At 43.2% G+C, this 24,435-nt stretch overlaps 1 protein-coding gene and 1 long non-coding RNA gene across 2 annotated transcripts in view; one reads left to right on the plus strand and one right to left on the minus strand.

Annotated features, from left to right (window-relative positions):
* Window positions 1–93: 93 nt before the first annotated feature.
* LOC140739937 (mitochondrial import inner membrane translocase subunit Tim13-like) lies at window positions 94–18,653 on the minus strand. The gene is made up of 3 exons (XM_073068630.1): window positions 18,431–18,653; window positions 9,926–9,994; window positions 94–383 (listed from the first exon to the last, which is right to left on the minus strand). The coding sequence occupies exons 1-3, from the start codon at window positions 18,551–18,553 to the stop codon at window positions 285–287; spliced, it is 291 nt and encodes a 96-aa protein (XP_072924731.1). The 5' UTR covers window positions 18,554–18,653; the 3' UTR covers window positions 94–284.
* The window catches only part of LOC140739938 (uncharacterized), a 369,849-nt gene continuing 355,952 nt past the window's right edge, over window positions 10,539–24,435 (plus strand). Inside the window, exon 1 of the long non-coding RNA XR_012101774.1 lies at window positions 10,539–11,023. This is a non-coding gene — a long non-coding RNA (uncharacterized lncRNA). The remainder of the gene's footprint in view (window positions 11,024–24,435) is intronic.

Genomic DNA, 24,435 nt, shown 5'->3' on the forward strand with positions numbered 1-24,435 from the left:
AATATATACAGTCAACACTGATACAAACCCTTAAAAATATTTTGTGATATATTCAGATGTCTCAGGTTTTAAAAAAAAGCACAATACAAATACTTAAAGTTCAATTTCATTTATTTTCTTTTATTCATAATTAAGTTCACAATATTTAAGTTTGGATAAAGACTAGGCAGGTTTACAGGTTTTCTCAGAGAATATTCCAGTATTTCATTTTGTACATCACTTCATAATTCTCAAGTTCTCCCAACCTTAAGTACAAGCCACCTTTTTGACTCTCCACTGTGTAATTACATTCGTGCACGTTCTCGCTGCAATCTGGAGTTGTAAGTTCGCGATACTGTGTTCCAGGCATCCATATATCGATCCATACACATAGCTATACATTTCTGAAAGATATGGTTTAAAAAAGCATGGTATTATTCTGATTCAATGCACATGAATGATCAGTGAATGATTTTCTAAGTGTGGTCAAAAGGCTCTGATTTGAAACACAGGCTCTCTTTAATGGAAGCCCAATGACTGATATCAAAGACTTTGTAATGGAACTAACTGCTCTAGCACACACAAACAGAACAATCTTATTGGTTGTAGTGCTTTATCGTGCAAGAAAATATTTCAATGTGTTAAATAAGTATTTATCATTTTCTGCTAAAAAAGCACCAATGTCTTGAATAAAAATTATTCAGACTTCTATAGATGCACAGTGCAGAGCATCCTGACTAGTTCCATCATGGCCTGGTATGGAAACACCAATGCCCAAGAAGGGAAAAGCCTTTAATTATGATGGCAAACAGTAACATTATCCTGTAGAATAAAGCAAGCTGATTATCGAGGAGATAATATAGGAACTTTAAGTCACAGTGCGGTGGACGATATGATCATTTTCATGATGTTGAAATGGATCTATCCTTTAGGAGACAGAACTTCCCACTCAGCTGCCATTCTCCAGCAAAACCCACAGACCAGAGCCAGCCACATACTCACGGTGCACAAGGTAACTATGTTTGTCAGCACTAAGTAGCTTTGGATGGGTAGCCACAGCTTTCTCTGAGGGAAAATCTGTGATGGAGGTGGAGCAGTAGTCTAATCTAGCCCAAAAACTTGGATGGCATGACAGCTGGACCCAGGACATTGAGGGCCAAGGTTAGAATAAATGACCCAGAAACAAATCTGCTGGAGAGACTCAGCAGATTGAGCAGCACCTAAAAGAGGTGCAGGGCTTCAACCCAAAACATAAATGCTGCCCAACCTGCTGTGTTCCTCCAGCAGATTGTTTTTAGCCCAGATTCCTGCATCTGAAGTCTCCTGTGTCTCCTTAGAATAAACAGCAATGCGTTGGGAATGGGGAGGCGGGAGAACATGGCGAGAGTGAAAATGAGAAATCTGAAGAAGGAAAGTTAGGAAGTTGTAGTGAGGAAGGGAGAGAGCTAAAGGTGCGAGGGCAGGGGATTAGAGAAAGAGAGAACTAAGAAAGAAAAGCCTGGGCTCCTGCAGTTCTATTCAGTCAGTGCCTCAATCTGACAACTTTCAATCAACAAGGGTGCTCATGGTGCCTAGTCCAGCCTGAAGACAATAGTAATTTGCATCAATAAAGATTTTGGCATCTCTTACAGAGAACACCAGGACTGATTTGATTAAGAATGACCAGGATATCCTAGAGCTAATTAATCATAAGCATCAGGTGCTATAGGGATAAACTATCACATCTCAAGGAAAAAGAAAAAAAGAAAATCCCACTTCTATACGCACCTGAGGCAAACTAAAGCAAAAAGAAATGGTTGATCAAAATAGTGAAGGACATCAATGCAGCAGAAGCTGGAAACCCAAGCATCACACACAAAATGCTGGAGGAACTCAGCAGGCCAGGTAGCATCTTGGGAAAAGAGTTTTAGGCCAAGATCCATCATCAGGACAGATAACCATGATATGCTTAAGATTTCAGTGATGTAGGCCAGTGGTCCCCGACCACCGGGCCACGGATCGGTACCGGGCTGTGAGGAAGTGATATGATTTGGCGATATCAAAGGATACGAGTCAGCTGCACCTTTCCTTATTCCCTGTCACACCCACTGTTGGAACTTGAATGCACACGAGGTCATTACCCATGCATCATCCATGTCAGCACGGGAAGATCTCGAGCTTGCAAATGACGGTGGGCTGAAAAATATGTTTGACGTAACATCTCTGCCGGCATTCTGGATCAAAGTCCAGGCTGAATATCCTGAGATAGCCACGGAAGCACTGAAAACATTGCTTCCATTTCCGACATCATATCTCTGAGAAGCGGGGTTTTCTGCAATGAATGCAACGAAAACTAAATTGTGGAATAGACTGGACATAAGAAACCCCCTTCGAGTATCGCTGTCTCTCATCACCCCTCGATGGGACCGTCTTGTTGCAGGGAAACAAGCCCAGGGCTCCCACTGATTCAGCGATATTGGTGTGTTGCAATGATTTTATATGTTCATACAGGGAAAATATGCGCAGTGTTTAATATTAAATTCGTCAGATATACTGTTTTAGAAACGAAATTGAGTGTATTAGCCACTTATAAGTGACTTAGTTGACTTATCACCTATATTCCGGTCATGATTAACACCCCCCCCCCCCCAACCCCCACTGGTTGGCTGGTCCGCAAGAATATTGTCAATATTAAACCAGTCCGCGGTGCAAAAAAGGTTGGGGACCCCTGATGTAGACTATGACCCAAACACTAGACAACCTACTCCACCGAACATCACAAAGAAAGATAACCAAAAAACAGCGGTAGTCAGTGTGTGCACAAAGGAGCACTTTGAGGAGTATTCAACCAAGATCCTGTTTTTGATACAAGTCTCTCTTGATTCTGATGCAAATCACACAACCTGCTGCAAGTTCAGCACTAACCCAGCCCAACTGGTGGAAAATCAAGACCTCCAGGACAGGCAAGTCCCTTCTAAAGTACCAAAACCTACTGGAAATATACCCCTGGCTTATAGTCACAACCTTATCTGGAAAGAAGAGAGCCTCGCACGCATCTCAGAAACACTATAATCACAATCATCATCAAGAAAGGAGACATGTCCAATTGAAGGAATTAAAGGAATGGGCTGCTAAGAGCTACAGTCACAAGAATCCTCTTCAACCATTTTCTCTCTGTCTAAAGAGTTCCTCCCATGTTTACTTACTGATTTTGTCCTTTATTACGTACAATGGATATGATTTCACTACATGACAAACCCAAGAAAAATATAGAAGACAGCACCAACCACTATTAAAGATCCTTTTCAACCTTTGTAAAACCTTTGATTCCATCACCTGTGGAAATTATAGATAATTTTCAAATTTGCCTGACATCAGGAAACTATGTGCATTCTTTTTATGCAACTGGATGATACAAAAGGTAGGATCCAATCACAACGCAGATTGGAGTTAAGTAAGACTGTATCATTGTACCAAATCTCTTCGCAATCATCCTGTCATATTAACACGCACACACACACGCACATGCACAGAGTCCAAGCTCCAAGTCATTGTTTATTTCTTCACAGAATCTTACCCAAGGATAGAGCTTACACTAAACTCTGGAAGGTAAAGGGTTCTTCACCAATCTTGCCCTGCATATAAAACTGACCTGAACTAGGTTCACAATGTGATCTGGAGTATATGGATCCCCATGCAGATTTTGGGAGACACCTCAAGCAAAGACAAGCATCAATGATGAAAATTACCTTCACCTCCAGTTCCAGCACAATATTCAGCCAATTATGGAAAAGAGTTTAAACTAGGACTTTGTATCTGACACCAGGGTAATGGACGAGCAAGATACAAAGTATTTCACTCATCTGTATGCTTCACAGACATACACTCAATATGTTAGAAACATAGAAAACCTACAGCACAATACAGGCTGTGCCAAATATGTACTTACTTTAGAAATTACCTAGGGCTACCCATATCCCTCTATTTTTCTAAGTTCCATGTACCTATCCAAGAATCTCTTAAAAGATGCTCTACAACCGTTGCAGCAGTCCATTCCACACACTCACCACTCTCTGTGTAAAAAACTAACCCCTGGCATCTCCTCTGTACCTACTTTCAAGCACCTTAAAACTGTGCCCTCTCGTGCTAGCCATCTCAGCCCTGGGAAAATCCTCTGACTATCCACACAATTAATGCCTCTCATTATCTTGTACACCTCTATCAGGTCACCTCTCACCCTCCCTCGTTCCAAGGAGAAAAGGCCAAGTTCTCTCAACCTATTCCCATAAGGCATGCTCTCCAATCCAGGCAACATCCTTGTAAATCTCCTCTGCAGCCTTTCTATAGTTTCCACATCCTTCCTGTAGTGAGGTGACCAGAACTGAGCACAGTACTCCAAGTGGGGTCTGACCAGGGTCCTATATAGCTGTAACATTACCTCTCGGCTCTCGAACTCAGTCCCACGGTTGATGAAGGCCAATACACCATATGCCTTCTTAACCACACAGTCAACCAGCACAGTAGCTTTCAGTGTCCTAAGAACTCGGACGCCAAGATCCCTCTGATCCTCCACACGGCCAAGAGTCTTACCATTAATACTATATTCTGCCATCATATTTGACTGACCAAAATGAACCACCTCACACTTATCTGGGTTGAACTCCATCTACCACTTCTCAGCCCAGTTTTGCATCCTATCAATGTCCTGCTGTAACCACTAACAGCCCTCCACACTATCCACAACACTCCCAACCTCTGTATCATCAGCAAATTTACTAACCCATCCCTCCACTTCCTCATCCAGGTCATTTATAAAAATCATGAAGGGGTCCCAGAACAGATCCCTGATGGACACCACAGGTCACCGACCTCCATGCAGATTATGACCCATCTACAACCATCCTTTGCTTTCTATGGGCAAGCCAATTCTGGATCTACAAAGCAAGGTCCCTTGGATCCCATGCCTCCTTACTTTCTCAATAAGCCTTGCATAGGGTACCTTATCAAATGCCTTGTGGAAATCCATATACACTACATCTATTGCTCTACCTTCATCAATGTGTTTAGTCACATCCACAAAAAATTTATTCAGGCTCACAAGGCACAACCTGCCTTTGACAAAGCCATGCTGACTACAGTATTCCTAATCATATTATGCCTCTCCAAATGTTCATAAATCCTGCCTCTCAGGATCTTCTCCGTCAACTTACCAAGCACTGAAGTAAGACTCACTGGTCTGTAATTTCCTGGGCTATCTCTACTCTCTTTCTTGAATAAGGGAACAAACATCTGCAACCCTCCAATCCTCTGGAACCTCTCCCATCCCCCATTGATGATGCAAAGATCATTGCCAGAAGCTCAGCAATCTCTTCCCTCGCTTCCCATAGTAGCCTGGGGTATATCTCGTCCCATCCTGGTGATTTATCCAATTTGATGTTTTCCAAAAGCTCCAGCACATCCTCTTTCTTAATATCTATATGCTCAAGCTTTTCAGTCTGCTGTAAGTCATCCCTACAATCGCCAAGGTCCTTTTCCGTAGTGAATACTGAAGCAAAGTATTCATTATACCTCCACTATCTCCTTGGGTTCCATACATACTTTCCCACCGTCACACTTGATTGGTCCTATTCTCTCATGTCTTATCCTCTTGCTTTTCACATACTTGTAGAATGCTTTGGGGTTTTCCTTAAGCCTGCTCGCCAAGGCCTTTTCATGGCCCCTTCTGGCTCTCCTAATTTCATTCTTAAAAGCTCCTTCCTACTACCTTTATAAATTTTCTAGACTTCTATCATTACTTAGTTTTTTTGAACCCTTTGTAAGCTGTTCTTTTCTTCTTAACTAGATTTTCAATAGCCTTTGTACAGCATAGTACCTGTACCTTATCATCCTTTCCCTGTCTCACTGGAACATACCTATGCAAAACACCACGCAAATATCGCCTGAACATTTGCCACATTTCTGCTGTACATTTCCCTGAGAACATCTGCTCCCAATTTATGCTTCCCAGTTCCTCCTGATAGTTTCATATTTCCATCTTACTCCAATTAAACATTTTTCTATTTTTTTCTATTCCCATTCCTCTCCAATGCTATGCTAAAGGAGATAGAATTGCAATCACTATCTCCAAAATGCTCTGCCACTGAGAGACCTGACACCTGACCAGGTTCATTTCCCAATACCAGATCAAGAACAGCCTCTCCTCTTGTAGGCTTGTCTACATATTGTGTCAGGAAACCTTCCTGAACACATCTAACAAATTCCATCCCATCTAAACCCCTTGCTCTAGGGAAATGCAAATCAATATTGGGGAAATTAAAATTTCCCATCATGACAACCCTGTTATTATTGCACCGTTTCAGAATCTGTCTCCCTATCTGCTTCTCAATGTCCCTGTTACTATTAGGTGGTCTATAAAAAAACACCCAGTAATGTTATTGACCCCCTTCCTGTTTCTAACTTCCACCCACAGAGATTCCATAGACAATCCCTCCATGACATCTCCTTTGTTGCAGCCGTGACACTATCTCTGATCAGCAGTGCCATGCCCCACCTCTTTTGCCTCCCTCCCTGTCCTTTCTGAAACATCTAAAGCCTGGCACTTTAAGTAGCCATTCCTGCCCCTGGGCCATCCAAGTCTCTGTAATGGCCACAACATCATGGCTGCAAGTACTGATCTACGCTCTAAGCTCATCCACTTTGTTCATGATACTCCTTGCATTAAAATAGACACATCTTAAACCATCAGTCTGAGTGCACCCTGCCTACCTTCCCTCTCACACTGCCTACAAGCTTTCTCTATTTGTGAGCCAACCGCCCCTTCCTCTGTCTCTTCAGTTCAGTTCCCATCCCCCCAGCAATTCTAGTTTAAACTCACCCCAATAGTCCTAGCAAACCTCCCTGCCAGAATATTGGTCCCCCTCAGATTCAAGAGCAACCCATCCTTATTGTACAAGTTACCCCAGACCCAAAAGAGGTCCCAAAGCTCCATAAATCTGAATCCCTGCCCCCTGCTCCAGTCCCTCAGCCACGCATTTATCCTCCACCTGACTCTATTCCTATACTCAGTATCGTGTGGCACAGGCAGTAATCCCGAGATTACTACCCTTGTGGTCCTGCTTCTCAGCTTCTTTCCTAACTCACTGTAGTCTGTTTTCAGGACCTCCTCCTTTTTCCTACCTTTGTCGTTGGTACCAATATGTACTACGACCTCTGGCTGTTCACCTTCCCACTTCAGGATATCATGGACATGATCAGAAACATCCTGGACCCTGGCACCTGGAAGGCAAACTACCATCCATGTTTCTTTCCTGCGTCCCCAGAATTGCCTGTCTGACCCGCTAACTATAAAGTCCCCTATCACTACTGCCATTCTCTTCCTTTCCCTACCCTTCTGAGCCACAGGGCCAGACTCTATGCTGGAGGCATGGCCACTTTTGCTTCCCCCAGGTAGGTTGTTCCCCCCCCCAACGTCACTCAAACAGGAGTACTTATTGTTAAGGGGGGGGCGAATGGCCACAGGAGTACTCTATAGTATCTGACTCTAGGTACAGGAGTGGAACCCAGTATGGTCTTCTGTTGCTGTAGCCCATCCAGTTCAAGGTTCGACATGTTGTACATTCAGGGATGCTATTCTCCACAGCACTGTTGTAACATGTTATTTGAGTTATTGTCATCTTCCTAGCAATTTGAACCAGTCTAGCTATTATCTTCTGAAATCTCTAACAAGGCATTTTTGGCCACAAAACTACCACTCACTGGACATTTTTTCCTGGTTTTCCACACCATTCTCTGTAAACACTAGAGACTGTTGTGCATGAAAATCCTCTGTCTGGCACCAAACAATGGTTAACGTCACTTAGATCACATTTCTTCTCCATTTTGATGAACAACAACTAAATCGCTTCACCATGTCTGCTTGTTTTTATGGATTGAGTTGCAGCCACATTATTGGCTGATTAGATACTTGCATTAACAAACTGGTGTAAAGATGCACCTAATAAAGTGGCCACTCAGTGTAGATAATTTATGAAAAAAATTCCCTCCCACCCCCCTCCCTCTATACCTCACTCAGACCCTTTACCTCTACTCATCTGCCTATCACTTCCCCTGAATTCCCTCCTCCTTCCCTTTCTCCTATAGTCCACTCTCCTCTCCTGCCAGATTCCTTCTTCTCCAGCCCTTCACCTTTCCCACTGTGGCTTCACCTATCACTTTCCAGCTGGCCTTCTTCCCCTCCCCTCACTTTTTTATTCCAGCATCTTCCTCCTTCCTTTGCAGTCCTGAAGAAGGCTCACAGCCTGAAATGTTGACTAGTTATTCATTTGCATACATGCTGCTTGACCTGCTGAGTTCCTCCAGCATTTGTGCACGTTGCTTTGGATTTCAGCATTTGCAGAATTTCTCGTGAGTATAACTTACCTGTGACTCTTCTAAGCACCAGAAAAGTACCACCCCTGCTAACATTGCAAAATCCTCCAAATTCATTGGCCGAATACATGAATTAACATCAGCATCCTCTTTCAGGCCAGCATTTCCCCTGACAAGACTGGTTATGTTCAACAGCACTAGTGACTGGGCAACATCATCTATGTGCCTGACAGCAGACCGAAAATGAGCACTCTGCTCCAACTCAGCCTCACAAGATTTCAAGGATAGAGAAAGCTCTTCCAAGGCTATTTTCAAAATCTATTTGAAATCTATTTAGTGCCATCTAGAAAGGCACTAAATACCATGAATCTCAATGATGAGAGTACAGAGGCTGAGCACAAGCAGTGGAAAGGCCAAGCAGCACTTCATAAATCTATAAAGCCGCTCTTTCAATATAGGAAATCAGACACTTCAGAAACCACAGTAAAGGAGTGGAAAGAAGGCCATCATAACCAGAGGCACTGCCTAAGAAGAATCTAAAATCTTTAAAACTTGCTTCAAATATAATCTTCAGAGCAAGCACCAGATGTCACAGATTTTTTTAAAAACTGAATGAAAAGCCAACTGAAAGAAGAAATTTTTTTTGGAACGCATTAAATTATTGATTTATTTAGAGATACAGTGCGAACAGGTCCTTCCAGCCCAACAAGGTCCCCACCCAGCAATCCACCTATTTAATCCCAGCCGAATCACAGGACTATTTACAAGGACCTATTAATTTACTAACCAATATGTCTTTAGACTTTGGGAGGAAACCCATGTGTTCATGGGGAGAATGTACAGATCTGTTAGATGGCGCCTGAATTGAACTCTACCTCCAACACCCTGAACTATAATAGCATCACGCTAACTACGACGATACCATGCACCCCAAATTGTACTGTTAAATCAGATTCAATTGTAAACTTTAAAAAGGGGAACCAGGAAAACCGATAGTTGAAAAAAATTACAGGGAAGTGGATTATTATCTTTCAAAAAACAATGGACAAGTGTACAAATGTTTATACAAAATACAAGAGCAGAATTAGGAGAATCGAGTATGCTCCTCCATTGAATCATGGCCTGTTCTTTCTCAACCCCATCATCTCATCTTCTCATTGTAAGCCGTTACCAGTCAAGAACCTATTAATTTTTGCCTTAAGTACACCCAACAACTTGGCTTCCACTACACTGTGACAATGAATTCCAGAGATCCATCAATTCCGTTTTAAAGGTATATCCTTTTATTCCTAGGCTGTGCTCATTGATCCTTAAGTCTCCTACTAATGGAAACATCCTTTCTATTCAGTTTTCTTCCATGCCATAAGAAGACTTTTGCCCAGAATATGTCATGAGTGAATCAAGCGACCATAATCCACTGCATTATGGTCTGCTAACTCAGGTCAGTCAATTTTAACAAAATTAAATTGAACAAGCAGAGTACAGCATACAGCGAATGACAAACACCTTCCTTGTTACTCTGTGTGGTTATTAAGATAATATAACATCCTATAGTAATTTCCATACTTGACATTACTTGATGTGAAGCAGTAATTATTACCTGTTCAGAGTTATCCAGTGAACTTCCTGGTTTGCCAATGCACTTTTTAAAACACTTATCAGTCATTCTCTGAAAATAAAACAAAGCATGAATTTTTAATGTTACTTACAATTCCACATCTAAAACAAACACAGGTATATTTTTGCTGAACACATTCTATTATTTGACTTATTTGGATAAAGTTGCTCAAGTTATGATTGTTGAATTTGCTGATGACACACAGATAGGTAAAATGGTAAATTGTGAAGAGTCTACAGGGATGCAGATTGGTGGAGCGAAAAACCAGCTATGAATTTTTATTTTGATATTTGGAAACTTTTCATTTCATATTTTTAAAAGCAACTTCGTCATACAGGGTTTTTTTCTGCCTAAGATTTTTGTAAAGAACTGTATTACATCTGCACCGTCTCACCCAGCTACAAATGGCTTAGCAGAAAGGTTACCGTAGATTCCGGACTACAGAGCGCACCTGATTTTTAGCCGCTGGCACTAATTTTAGAAATAAAATCATTTTTTTAAATGTAAAGGCCGCACCGGATTTTAGGCCGCAGGTGTCCCACGTTGTAATATGAGATATTTACACAGAAAGATATTACACGTGAGGATTTTTTTAACTTTTAATTAAATCCATATGGTAACAAAAACAAATACATATTGCAAATGCTTTTTTTCGAACCGTGCCCGTACGCGGCTACTTTTAAATATACGTTGCGTATACTTCTTTACTGAACAACATTCCAATATCTCCTAACGACTGGTAAAAAATATATATACTGCAGCCTACCAGGAAAAGTTATTGATACCTTTAACTTAAAAGCAGAGTTCGCTCGGATCCAAAGCCGCTCGCGTAATGCCGCTCCCCCCCTCCTTTCCGTTTCATCGCAAACGGCATTTAAAAGCAGAGTTCGCTCGGATCCAAAGCCGCTCCGCCGCTCGACCCCCTCCGTCCCGTTTCATCGCAAACGGCATTTTCCCACAAGACGCCGCGAAACCGGGTGTGTCGTCATAGCATCCCGCGATGTAGTACAGAAAACAAATATAGTTTAAACTAAGAGGGTAGGTAGCACAATGCTTCGAGTGTTTTCCATGTTGATGAGGGTGAGTACAAATGACTGATTTACAATAATTTAATTGTGAAAGTGCGCTTGATTTATCGTACAATTTCATTGGACCTCTGTGAACTACTCATCAATTTTATTGGTCTACTGTTACGAGGCAAAATGTTTACGAGGCGGCATGAAAAAAACTTTGCATTAGCCGCATCGGATTATTGGCCGCAAAGTTCAAAGCTGTTCAAAATGTGGGAAAAAAGTAGCGGCTTAAAATCCGGAATCTACGGTAGTTCAGAGTCTGAAAAACGCAGTGTCAGCAGAACATGTATTACTGACACTGAACTAGGTTGCCATATTGCAATGCTGCACACTCCACAACAAGCAACTCACCAGCTCTACTGTTCCTGGGTCATTCCTTGTGTTCACGCATAGTTCGCCTCAAACCCAATCTCAGGAGTATGCAGTACGAACAGCTGAGACAAACTGAGGGCTCCTCAAGCAAGGAGGTTCAATGTTTCACTTCTGGGTAAGCGGTCCTGGCAAGGGTCTAGAGAGCTGTTCAAAAGTGGGTACAGATAGTCCCCAAGTTACGAACGTCCGACTTACGGACAACACGTACTTACGAACTGAGGAAGGAGAATGCCGTCCGCCATTTTAAGTCAGATTGCGACGTCGTTCGCCATTTTAAGTCATTGCAGTTGACACTGTTGAGTGTGTAACTTTGTATTTGGCTTAAATTTTTCTTACCAAGATTCACCCTGACCCCCCCCCCCACTTCCTGTCAGCTGGTGGCGCAGTGAGATCAGCGCCGGGCTGGAGAACGGAGGTTCCCGAGTTCAATGCAGTGACAGACCGCTCCCGTGCCGGGTTGATGTCGATCCAGTGACTCCCATACCATCCGTGCTGGGTTGATGTCGAGCTCGCAACTCAACCTCGTAAAAACAAAACACTGCCTCCTCCAGTTTAAATTTCCATGCGGAATATTGTGGAGAATCAAATACAGTCGGCGTTCCTTATCCGCAGATTCCGCATGCACGGATTCAACCAACCACGGATCGGGAAAACCCATAAGTTCTCTCTCTAGCACTTGTTGTTTGAGCATGTACAGACTATTTTTTCTTGTCATTATTCCCTAAACAATACAGTATAGCAACTATTTACATTGTATTAGGTATTATAAGTAATCTAGCGATGATTTAAGAGTACAGGCAGTCCCTGGGTTATGAATGAGTTCCATTCCTGAGTCCGTCTTTAAGTCGGAGTTGAAGTCAGAACAGGTACATCCGGTATTGTTTGGTGTCAGTTAGTAAAACATTTTTCAAAACACTTAAGAAACATACGTATTTCAATAATCAAACCACCGCGTTGCTTAGTAATAACTATAACTTTCATCCGGGCAGGGCCTTTCACATGCTCCATTAAAATTGTTCCGATCGTTGACCGACTGTAGCCTAACGTTTTTCCAATGACCGATGGCATTTCACCTCTTTCTGATCGCTTTATTACTTCCAGTTTACTTTCAATCGTGATCGTGATTGTTTTCGTGAACAGAAACACTGCGGATTCAGAGCTGCGCCAGGTCCTAAGGTCCACCGCACTGAAACAGGTTAAATAAAGTCCGGGGTTCCGCTGGGTCCTAAAGACCACCGCAGTGAGACAGGTTAAGTAAAGGACTTGAGCATCCACATCTTTTGGTATCCACGGGGGGTCCCGGAACCAATCCCCCGCGGATAAGGAGACCGACTGTACCCAAACTCAGCACAGCCCCCACTTGTTCCATTTAATCTGTCTCAGTGCAGTTTAGGACCCGGGGAATTCAGTGCGGTGGTCCTTAGGACCCAGCGGACCTCGGGACCTGCCGCCCGCAGTGTTTCTGTTCCATTGAAAGGAAGCGATCACAATTGAAAATAAAGTGGAAATAATAAAGCATTTGGAAAGAGGTGAAACATCATCGGTCATTGTGAGAATAATGGAGCATGTGAAAGGCCCTGCTCTGATGAAAGCTACAATTATTACTAAGCAATGCAGTGGTTTAATTGCTTAACACGTTTCTTAAGTGTTTTATATGCATAGAAAGGTAAAATATATACTATATACTAAGACAAACTGTAGCGTTCTCGTGCAGTGTGTAGAAACTCTGAACTAAACGCCAAGTTAAACCGGAATCAATGAGGACAGGATCGCAGTAAGATTGACCATTTACTGTTCACTCTTCCACACTTATGTATGGTGAAAACTGTTGATAAAACAATACAAAATATATACAGTATCTGTTTCCTTCTTGGCAACACATCTACATGATAAATACTTGTAAAAGTAAAACTACAACAAACTATATTACATTAAAGTCTCATTAGAGTACAACATACAATCAGAATCTACCTATGCCACCAACATTAAATTTACTTCAACACAAACTTTCCAGCAACGCTTTCAATAGCACAAGAAAATAAACCTCATCAACCATCGTTTCTTTTAACAGAATCAGCGTTAACATTTTTACTTCAACATATCGACTGTCATATGAACTTATGGCGTTGCTTCTATGATGTTTCTTAGTGGGTAGAAATGGAGTTTTTCTCGCGCTGATCCTGCACACGCAAGCCCGCCTTCCTGTTTCTCCAAACCAGAACTTACCCACAAGACGCGGCAAAACCAGGTGTGACGTCATCACATGCCGCGATGCATCACAGATAATGAATTTACCTTCAACAACTGCAACGTAGTTATCAATCTTTAACTTTAACTAGAAAATAGTTACAAACGAATTACTAAAGCAAAAATGTAATAAAGCTAAATAAATGCCTTAGGGGCAACATACAAATTTTAAATGATCTCATTCAGGCCTAAAGATTTAATTGTTGTGGAGGATTTCTTAATCTACAAACTGACGCTAAATAATACCAGATATACTTGTTCCAACTTGCGTACAAATCCGAGTTAAAGACGGACTCAGGAACGGAACTCGTTCGTAACCCGGGGACTTCTTATACTGGCAAAGATTAAGGACAGAACTGCACCAGTCTCCTACACAGTGGAGATTGTGTCCAATGTCATCTGGAGATGACACATCGATCAGCTGAGGAGAGCATGGTCAACTGTTAGAGAAGAAGGGTATCCAGAGCTGTCAGAACCACTTCCTGCTGTCCCAGAGTCAACCATGGAGGCCACAGAACCTGAGATTATTTCACAGCCACAATCTCACCTGCCAAGCAGTTATGAGGAAATCTGCAGATGCTGGAAATTCAAACAACACACACAAAATGCTGGTGGAACACAGCAGGCCAGGCAGCATCTATAAGGAGAAGCACTGTCGACGTTTCGGGCCGAGACCCTGACGTGTGTGGTTATGCCAAGCAGTTCCTAAGTTACTACCACCTCCACACCCCGCCCCCCACCCCCCACCCGCAGTCAGGAAAGACGTTAACCCACAAGATTAAGAAATCCTCCACAACAATTAAATCTTTAGGCCTGAATGGGATCATTTAAAATTTACTATGCTGTGAATAGTATTTGTATATAGTCTATATATTATATAGACATCCAAGATGGCGGCACGACACAGCCTGCAGCGGCCATTCCGGAACTGATTATCTGTTATTTGTGAAGTGGGGTGCCGTACGCAATCATAATCGATTGGAAACGGACGTGGAAGCACGGAGAAACATCGGGAAATTCCAGGAAGACCTTCTTCGTTGCAGCTGCTGCTGCGAGGTCCGGACTCTGCTGGGAAAAACAGGCCCCCAGTCCTCGGGGTCGCGTTGCCGATGGCCGTTGGCGGGGCCATCTTAATACGCTTGGCAGAGGATGATGCTCGGAGAAGCTGTGCCGGAGGGGATGGTCGTTGGCTCGGAGGTTCAACGGACTCAGGTTGCTTTCATTGTGTGCTGCGTCTGTGAGGCTGAGTCGGGTGGCGCCTTGGAAGTCCATAGCAGGGGTACTCCCTTCTGCCGCCGGTGTGGGATGGCGAGTCTGTCGGGACCCTGGGGACTTGTGGAAACTGTGTGGTGATTTCTTTTGAACTTACAGTCCTTTAACATTTTTTTACTGTACCTATAGTCTGTTTTTTATCAATTATGCTATTGTTTGCACTGTTGTCACTATATGTTGTAACTATGTGGTTTTGTGCAGGTCTTGTAGCTTTAGTTTTTGGTTTTGTTTGTCTGGTGGATTTGGAGCTCCTTTCCGGGGAACGCGGTAGACGGTAGTGCAATATTAATAAGCAGCAGCCTCTCCGGACTCTGGATTGGGGATTGCCAAACGTTACGTGGATTTTCTGGTGTAGTCTGTTTTATCATTTGCTTTTGTGATATCATTCTGGAGGAACGTTGTCTCATTTTTTAACTGCATTGTATTTGTGGTTTCTAAATGACAATAAACTGAATCTGAGTCTGAATATATATATTTGTATATAGTCTATATAACTATATAGTATTTGTATTCTATACAGTGGCATGCAAAAGTTTGGGCACCCCTGGTCAAAATTTCTGTTACTGTGAATAGCTAAGCAAGTAAAAGATGACCTGATTTCCAAAAGGCATAAAGTTAAAGATATCAATCCATGGTCTCCTCTACTGTCAAGATGAAGCCACACTCAGGTTGGAGGAACAACACCTCATATTCCGTCTGGGTAGCCTCCAAAGTGGTGGCATGAACATTGATTTCTCTAACTTCCATTAATACCCTTCCTCCCCTTATTACCCCATCCCTTATTTATTTATTATTCCCTTCCCCTTTTCTCTCTGTCCCTCTCACAATCACTCCTTGCCTGCTCTCCATCTTCCTCTGGTGCTCCCCTCCCCCTTTCTCTCTCACTAGGACTCCCGTCCCATGATCCTCCCCCTTCTCCAGCTCTGTATCCCTTTTGCCAATCAACTTTCCAGCTCTTAGCTTCATCCCACCCCTTCCTGTCTTCTCCTATCATTTCAGATCTCCCCCTCCCCCTCCCCAATCTCTTACTAGCTCTTCTTTCAGTTAGTCCTGACGAAGAGTCTCGGCCAGAAATCTCGACTGTACTTCTCCCTATAGATGCTGCCTAGCCTGCTGCGTTCCACCAGAATTTTGTGTATGTTGCTTGAATTTCCAGCATCTGCAGATTTTCTCATGTTTGCGAAGTTAAAGATGACATTTTATTAATATTTTAAGCAAGATTACTTTTTTATCTCTATCTTTTACAGTTTCAAAGTAACAAAAAAGGAAAAGAGCCTAAAGCAAAAGTTTGGGCACCCTGCATGGTCAGTACTTAGTAACACCCCCTTTGGCAAGTATCACAGCTTGTAGACGCTTTCTGTAGCCAGCTAAGAATCTTTCAATTCATGTTTGGGGAATTTTCACCCATTCTTCCTTGCAAAAGGGGTCTAGTTCTGTGAGATTCTTGGGCCATCTTGCATGCACTGCTCTTTTGAGGTCTATTCACAGATTTTAGATGACATGTAGGTCGGGGGACTGTGAGAGTCATGGCAAAACCTTCAGCTTGCGCCTCTTGAGGTAGTCCATTATGGATTTTGAAGTGTGTTTAGGATCATTATCCTGTTGTAGAAGCAATCCTCTTTTCATCTTCAGCTTTTTTTTTAAAAAAACAGACGGTGTGATGTTTGCTTCCAGAATTTGCTGGTATTTAATTGAATTTATTCTTCCCTCTACCAGTGAAATGTTCCTCGTGCCACTGGCTGCAACACAAGCCCAAAGCATGATCGATCCACCCTTGTCCTTAACAGTTGGTGAGGTGTTCTTTTCATGAAATGCTGCACCCTTTTTTCTCCATACCTTTACTCATTGCAGCCAAAAAGTTCTATTTCAACTTCATCAGTCCAAAGGACTTCTTTCCAAAATGCATCAGGCTTGTTTAGATGTTCCTTTGCAAACTTCTGACGCTGAATTTTGTGGTGAGGACACAGGAAAGGTTTTCTTCTGATGACTCTTCCATGAAGGTCATATTTGTGCAGGTGTCGCTGCACAGTAGAACAGTGCATCACCACTCTAGAGTCTGCTAAGGCTTACTGAAGGTCTTTTGCAGTCAAATGGGGGTTTTGATTTGCCTTTCTAGCAATTTTACGAGCAGTTCTCTCAGAAAGTTTTCTTGGTCTTCCAGACCTCAATTTGACCTCCACCATTCCTGTTAACTGCCATTTCTTAATTACATTACGAACTGAGGAAACACCTACCTAAAAATCCTTTGCTATCTTCTTATAGCCTTCTCCTGCTTTGTGGGCATTTAATAATACTTATCTTGCTTAAAATGTTGAAAAGAATGTTTCATCTTTTAACTGTATGACTTTTGGAGAACAGTTAATCTTCTACTCACTGAACTATTCGCAGTAACAAAAAATTTGACCAGGGCACCAAAATGGGGGGGGGGGGGGGGGGGAGGTGTGTGTTACTTGAGTAATATTGTAAATATATTGTCTAAGTAGTTTGTAATTCCCCTGCTCTGGTGTTTCTCTTTTGATTAATTTCTGGAGCTACAAAACTCAACAGTAGGAAAATAAGGCAAATTGAAAATAAAGTATTCAACAGTTCAGGCAGTATTACTGGAGACAGGATCTTACCTAGCCTGCTGAATATTTCCATCATTTTCTGTCTTCTTTGTATTTGCATCAGACAGAAAACTGGCTTTAGAGTCATCAAACTGTACAGCATTGAAAAAGGCTCTTTGGCTCTACTCATCCGAACTGACCAATTTGTCCCTCTCAAAGCTAGACCATTTGCCAGTGTTTAGCCCGTATTCCTCCAGGCCTTTTCTATCACGCACCGGTCCAAATATCTTTTAAACATTATAATCATATCCACATCTACAGCTTATTCCACACACCAACCACTCTCTGTATGAAAAAGTCGCCGCGTTTGTTCCTTTTAAATCTTTTCCTTCCCACCTTAAACCTAGTTTTTTTTCACTTCCCTGCCGTGGGGTAAAAGACGGTGACCATTCACCTTATCTATGCCTTATATATCTCTAAAAAGTCGGCCTTCAACCTCCTACGCTCAAAGGAAAATAGCCCAGTCTACTCAACCTCATACTCAAGCCCCTTATGAATCTTTTCAGCACCCTTTCCAGTTTAAAAAAACATTTGTCTGTGTTTCAAAGTGTCATTTTTGTTCCAGAAGTTGCAAAACTGAACAACTTTCTTTCGATCGATATATCTGCGGAAAAGAAATGTCACTTAGAATGCCCCCTATCTCCACGTGGGTTCACCCGGTGCAGGCCGCGGTGACCTTTACTCTCCCATCACGTCAGACCTATCGTTTAAGGGCTCACCTCTACTACGCGCTGATTGGGTAGACCCTGGACTGTTGAACTTCGGATTGGTTAGATAGTTAGTCAATCAAACCCCAAAGCGACCTTCTTATAACGTTTCCAGCAATTCCCTTTCCCTAGGCCTTAGGTAATCAGAACTAGGAGTAAAAGCAGTGAGTTCACAGTAACGTTTCTACTTCACAATGGAAAGGTACAAACCTGTAGTAATTCCTGAGCGTTAGCGACGGCGATTTGCAGTTTCACTTGCTCCATGATCGTCCCCGCATCTACCTTGGCTCCGCCAGGAGTGCCAGAAGAAAAGTCCGAGGAGTAGCTGTCCATCGCACCGACGGCCACACACGCGTTGCTGCAGTAACGAACCGAACGCGACTCTCAGCCTCCAGGTCACCCTCGGTCCAACTGCGCGTGCGCCTTACTGGTTTACACGTGGGAACTACAATGGCCAGACTGCATAGCGGCACAACGAAAAGCGCATGCGTACTTTTCACCCTCGCCCAGGTTGTCACTGAGCATGCTTGGAACTGCCAGTGGCTTTAAACGAATGGCTCGAAATATACTAAATTGTTAAGGAAGAAGTATGTTGCCGTAAGAAAACCGGCGTGACATCGTGGATGATTAAAAGCAAGTCGGCACAGTTCTTGTGTCAAAGCCTTGGACCTCAAGGGAGAATATGACAAACGAAGATAGGAGAAAATTCGGAGGTAAACAAGAAAGCAACAATGAAATTGAACTATTAAGAGCATAAAATAAATAATAATATATCGTACACGAACATGCATAAAGGGAAGTTAGAATGTGAAATTATAACCAGATGATAGACAGGATAAAATTATAGCCAAAAATAATAACGGTTAAAATATCGATTTTGCTGTGGTGTATTTCAAGTAGACAGATAAGGTGGGCTTTTAATTCATTTATGAAATGAAGTTTTCATTGACGTTCATTGCCCAACTGTAATTGTCCCTGCATAGGTGTCAGTGAACCCTTGAATTGCAGCCACAGGCTCCTTATTATTGGCTTGACCTCAGCCAATGTCAAACAGGCTTCAGATGATCTGAGCAATGGGATCAACATGCACGGAACAGCGCACCCTAACGCCTTCACCATCGTTTTGGGAGATTTTAACAAGGCCAGTCTGAAAAAATTTACTAAACAATTACCATCAACAGATCCATTTGCAATACCAGAGGAAACAACACCACACCACACTGTTGCTACACCGCCATCAACTATGCCTACCATGCTATTCCACACGGGAAGTCTGATCACCTAGCTGTACTTCTATTCCCAGAGACTGAAGACTGCAGCACCAGCAGTGAAGACCAAGAAGGTTTGGACCAGGGAAGCACAGGAGCACCTACAGGACTGCTTTGAATTGGTGGACTGGACTGTATTCAGAGATTCATCTTTGAATCTAGATGAGTATGCTGCAGTTGTTACTGACTTAATTAAAACCTGTGTGGATGAGTGTGTGCCTACAAAGACTTACTGTACATTCCCAAACCAAAAGCCATGGATGAATCAAGAGGTACGTTGTCTGCTGAAGGCTAGATCTGTGGCATTCAGGTCTGGCAACCCAGGCCTGTACCAGAAAAGCAGGTATGATTTGCGGAAGGCTACTTCAAGGGTGAAAAGACAATTTTGAATGAGGTTGGAGGCAATATCAGATGCATGCCAACTCTGGCAGGTTCTGCAAGGCAATACTTCCTACAAAGCGAAACCCAATGGTATGAATGGCAGCAATGCTTCACTACCAGATGAACTCAACGCATTCTATGCACGCTTTGAAAGGGAGGACACAACTACAGCTGTGAAGATCCCTGCTGCACCTGATGACTCTGTGATCTCTGTCTCAAAGATGTTAGACTGTCTTTAAAGAGAGTGAACCCTCACAAGGCAGAAGGACTCAATGGAGAACCTGGTAAGGCTCTGAAAACCTGTGCCACCCAACTAGCGGGAGTATTCAAGAACATTTTCAACCCCTCACTGCTACGGACAGAAGTTCCCACTTGCTTCAAAAGGGCAACAATTATACCAGTGCCTAAGAAGAATAATGTGGGCTGCCTTCATGACTATTGCCCGGTAGCACTCACATTGACAGTGATGAAAAGCTTTGAGAGGTTGATTATGACTAGACTGAACTCCTGCCTCAGCAAGGACCTGGACCCATTGCAATTTGCCTATCATCACAATAGATCAACGGCAGATACAAACTCAATGGCTCTCCACACAGCTTTAGACCACCTGGACAACACAAACACCTATGTCAGGATGCTGTTCATCGACTATAGCTCAGCATTTAATACCATCATTCTTAAAATCCTGATTGAGGAGTTGCAGAACCTGGGCCTCTGTACCTCCCTCTGCAATTGGATCCCCGACTTCCTAACCAGAAGACCACAGTCTGTGCAGATTGGTGATAACATATTCTCCTCATTGACGATCAACACTGGCGCACCTCAGGGGTGTGTGCTTAGCCCACTGACCTACCCTCTATATACACATGACTGTGGGGCTAGGCATAGCTCAAATACCATCTACAAATTTGCTGATGATACAACCATTGTTGTATCTCAGGTGGTGACGAGAGGGCATACAGGAGTGAGATATGCCAACTAATGGAATGATGCCGCAGCAACAACTGGCACTCAACATCAGTAAGACGAAAGAACAGATTGTGGACTTCAGGAAGGGTAAGACGAAGGAACTTATACCAATCCTCAAAGAGGGATCAGAAGTGGAGAGCCTGAGCAGTTTCAAGTTTCTGGGTGTCAGGATCTCTGAGGATTTAACCTGGTCCCAACATATCGATGTAGTTATAAAGAAAGCAAGACAGTGGCTATAATTTATTAGGAGTTTGAAGAGATTTGGCATGTCAACAAATACACTCAAAAACCTCTATAGCTGTACTGTGGAGAGCATTCTGACAGGCTGCATCACTGTCTGGTATGGAGGGGCTACCGCACAGGACCAAAAGAAGCTGCAGAAGGTTGTACATCTAGGCAGCTCCATCTTGGGCACTAGCCTACAAAGTGCCCAGGACATCTTTAGGGAGCAGCGTCTCAGAAAGGCAGCGTCCATTATTAAGGATCTCCAGCACCCAGGGCATGCCCTTTTCTCACTGTTACCATCAGGTAGGAGATACAGAAGCCTGAAGGCACACACTCAGCGATTCAGGAACAGCTTCTTCTCCTCTGCCATCTGATTCCTAAATGGATATTGAACCCTTGGACACTACCTCACTTTTTTTAATATACAGTATTTCTGTTTTTGCATATTTTAAAAAATCTATTCAATATACATAATTGATTTAACCATAGAACTATAGAACATTACAGCACAGAAACAGGCCTTTTGACCCTTCTGGCTGTGCCGAACCATTTTTCTGCCTAGTCCCACTGACCTGCGCCTGGACCATATCCCTCCATACACCTCTCATCCATGTACCTGTCCAAGTTTTTCTTAAATGTTAAAAGTGAGCCCACATTCACCACTTCATCTGGCAGCTCATTCCACACTCCCACCACTCTCTGTGTGAAGAAGCCCCCCCCCACAATGTTCCCTTTAAATGTTTCCCCCCTTCACCCATGTCCTCTGATTTTTTTCTCCCCTAGCCTCATTGGAAAAAGCCTGCTTGCATTCACTTTATCCATACCCATCATAATTCTATACACCTCTATCAAATCTCACCTCATTCTTCTACACTCCAGGGAATAAAGTCCTAACCTACTCAACCTTTCTCTGTAACTCAGTTTCTCAAGTCCCGGCAACATCCTTGTAAACCTTCCCTGCACTCTTTCAACCTTATTAATATCCTTCCTGTAATTCAATGACCAAAACTGCACACAATACTCCAAATTCGGCCTCACCATTGCCTTATACAACCTCACCATAACATTCCAACTCTTATACTCAATACTTTGATTTATAAAGACCAATGTACCAAAAGCTCTCTTTACTACCCTATCTACCTGTGACACCAGTTATAGGGAACTTTGTATCTGTATTCCCAGATCCCTCTGTTCTACTGCACTCCTCAGTGCCCTACCATTTACCTTGTATGTTCTACTTTGGTTTTTCCTTCCAAAGTGCAATACCTCACACTTGTCTGTATTAAACTCCATCTGCCATTTTTCAGCCTATTTTTCCAGCTGGTCCGAATCCCTCTGCAAGTTTAGAAAACTTTCCTCACTGTCCACTACACCGCCAATCTTTGTATCATCAGCAAATTTGTTGATCCAGTTTACCACATCATCATCCAGATCATTCATATAGATGACATATAACAATGGACCCAGCACCGATCCCTGTGGCACACCACTAGTCACAGGCCTCCACTCAGAGAAGCAATCCTCCACTACCACTCTCTGACTTCTCCCATTGAGCCAATGTCTAATCCAATTTACTACCTCACCAAGTACACCTAGCAACTGAATCTTCCTAACTAACCTCCCATGCAGGACCTTGTCAAAGGCCTTACTGAAGTCCATGTAGACAACATCCTCTGCCTTCCCTTCATCCACTTTCCTGGTAACCTCCTTGAAAAACTCTAATAGATTTGTTAAACATGACCTACCATGCACAAAGCCATGTTGACTCTCCCTAATAAGTCCCTGTCTATCTAAATACTTGTAGATCCTATCTCTTGGTACTCCTTCCAATAATCTACCTACTACCGTCGTCAAACTTACCAGCCTATAATTTCCTGGATTTACATGTTTATTTATTATTATTATGTTTATTATTATTTATTTTTCTCTCTGCTGTATTATGTATTGCATTGAACTGCTGCTGCTAAGTTAACAAATTTCACGTCACATGCCGGTGATGATAAACCTGATTCTGATTCTGTTCACACGAGGAAATCTGCAGATGCTGGAAATTCAAGCAACACACACAAAATGCTCGAGGAACACAGCAGGCCAGGCAGCATCTATAGGGAGAAGCACTGTCAACGTTTCGGGCCGAGACCCTTCGTCAGGACTAACTGAAAGGAAAGATAGTAAGAGATTTGAAAGCAGGAGGGGGAGGGGGAAATGCGAAATGATAGGAGAAGACCGGAGGGGGTGGGGTGAAGCTGAGAGCCGGAAAGGCGATTGGCAAAAGGGATACAGAGCTGGAGAAGGGAAAGGATCATGGAATGGGAGGCCTCGGGAGAAAGAAAGGGGGAGGGGAGCACCAGAGGGAGATGGAGAACAGGCAGAGTGATAGGCATAGAGAGAACAAAAAGAAGGGGGGAAGAAAACTAAATATATCAGGGATGGGGTAAGAAGGGGAGGAGGGGCATTAACGGAAGTTAGAGAAGTCAATGTTCATGCTGTCAGGCTGGAGGCTACCCAGCCGGTATATAGGGTGTTGTTCCTCCAACCTGAGTGTGGCTTCATATTGGCAGTAGCGGAGGCCATGGATAGGCATATCAGAATGGGAATGGGACGTGGAATTAAAATGTGTGGCCACTGGGAGATCCTGTTCAACCTTTATTGAACAAACAAGAGAAGATCTGCAGATGCTGGAAATCTCTCTCTCTCTCTCTCTCTCACACACACACACACACACACACACACACACACACACACACACACACACACACACACACACACACACACACACACACACACACACACACACACACACACACACACCCCCCCCCCCCCCCCCCCCCCCCGGAGGAATTCAGCAGGCCAGGCAGCATCTATGGAGAAGAGCAAACAGTCAACATTTTCAATTGAGACCCTTCATCAGAATCAGAACTGGAGAAAAAAGGTGAGAAGTCAGAGTAAGAAGGTGGGGGAAGGGGAGGAAGAAGTACAAGGTGGCAGGTGATGGGTGAAACTGGGAGGGGGAGGGGTGAAGTAAAGAGCTGGGAAGTTGATTGGTAAAAGAGATAAAGGGCTGGAGAAGGGGGAATCTGACAGAGGACAGAATGCCATGGAAGAAAGGGAAAGGGAGGTGCACCTGAGGGAGGTGATGAGCAGGTAACGAGATAAGGTGAGAGAGGGAGGCGGGTGTCCATACCGTTAGTTTGAGAAGTTGATGTTCGTGCCATTGGGTTGGAGGCTATTCTCAAGGGACCGCATAGCAGAAATGTGGAGGTTGTTTAAGGACCTCTTTCATGGAATTCTGGATGGGTTTGTAGTTTGTCCCACTGAGACAGGGAAGGTATAGTAGGGTAAAGGAACCATGGTTGGTAAGAGAGACAGAAC

Source organism: Hemitrygon akajei, chromosome 16, assembly GCF_048418815.1.
Source record: "Hemitrygon akajei chromosome 16, sHemAka1.3, whole genome shotgun sequence".
NCBI lineage: Eukaryota > Metazoa > Chordata > Chondrichthyes > Myliobatiformes > Dasyatidae > Hemitrygon > Hemitrygon akajei.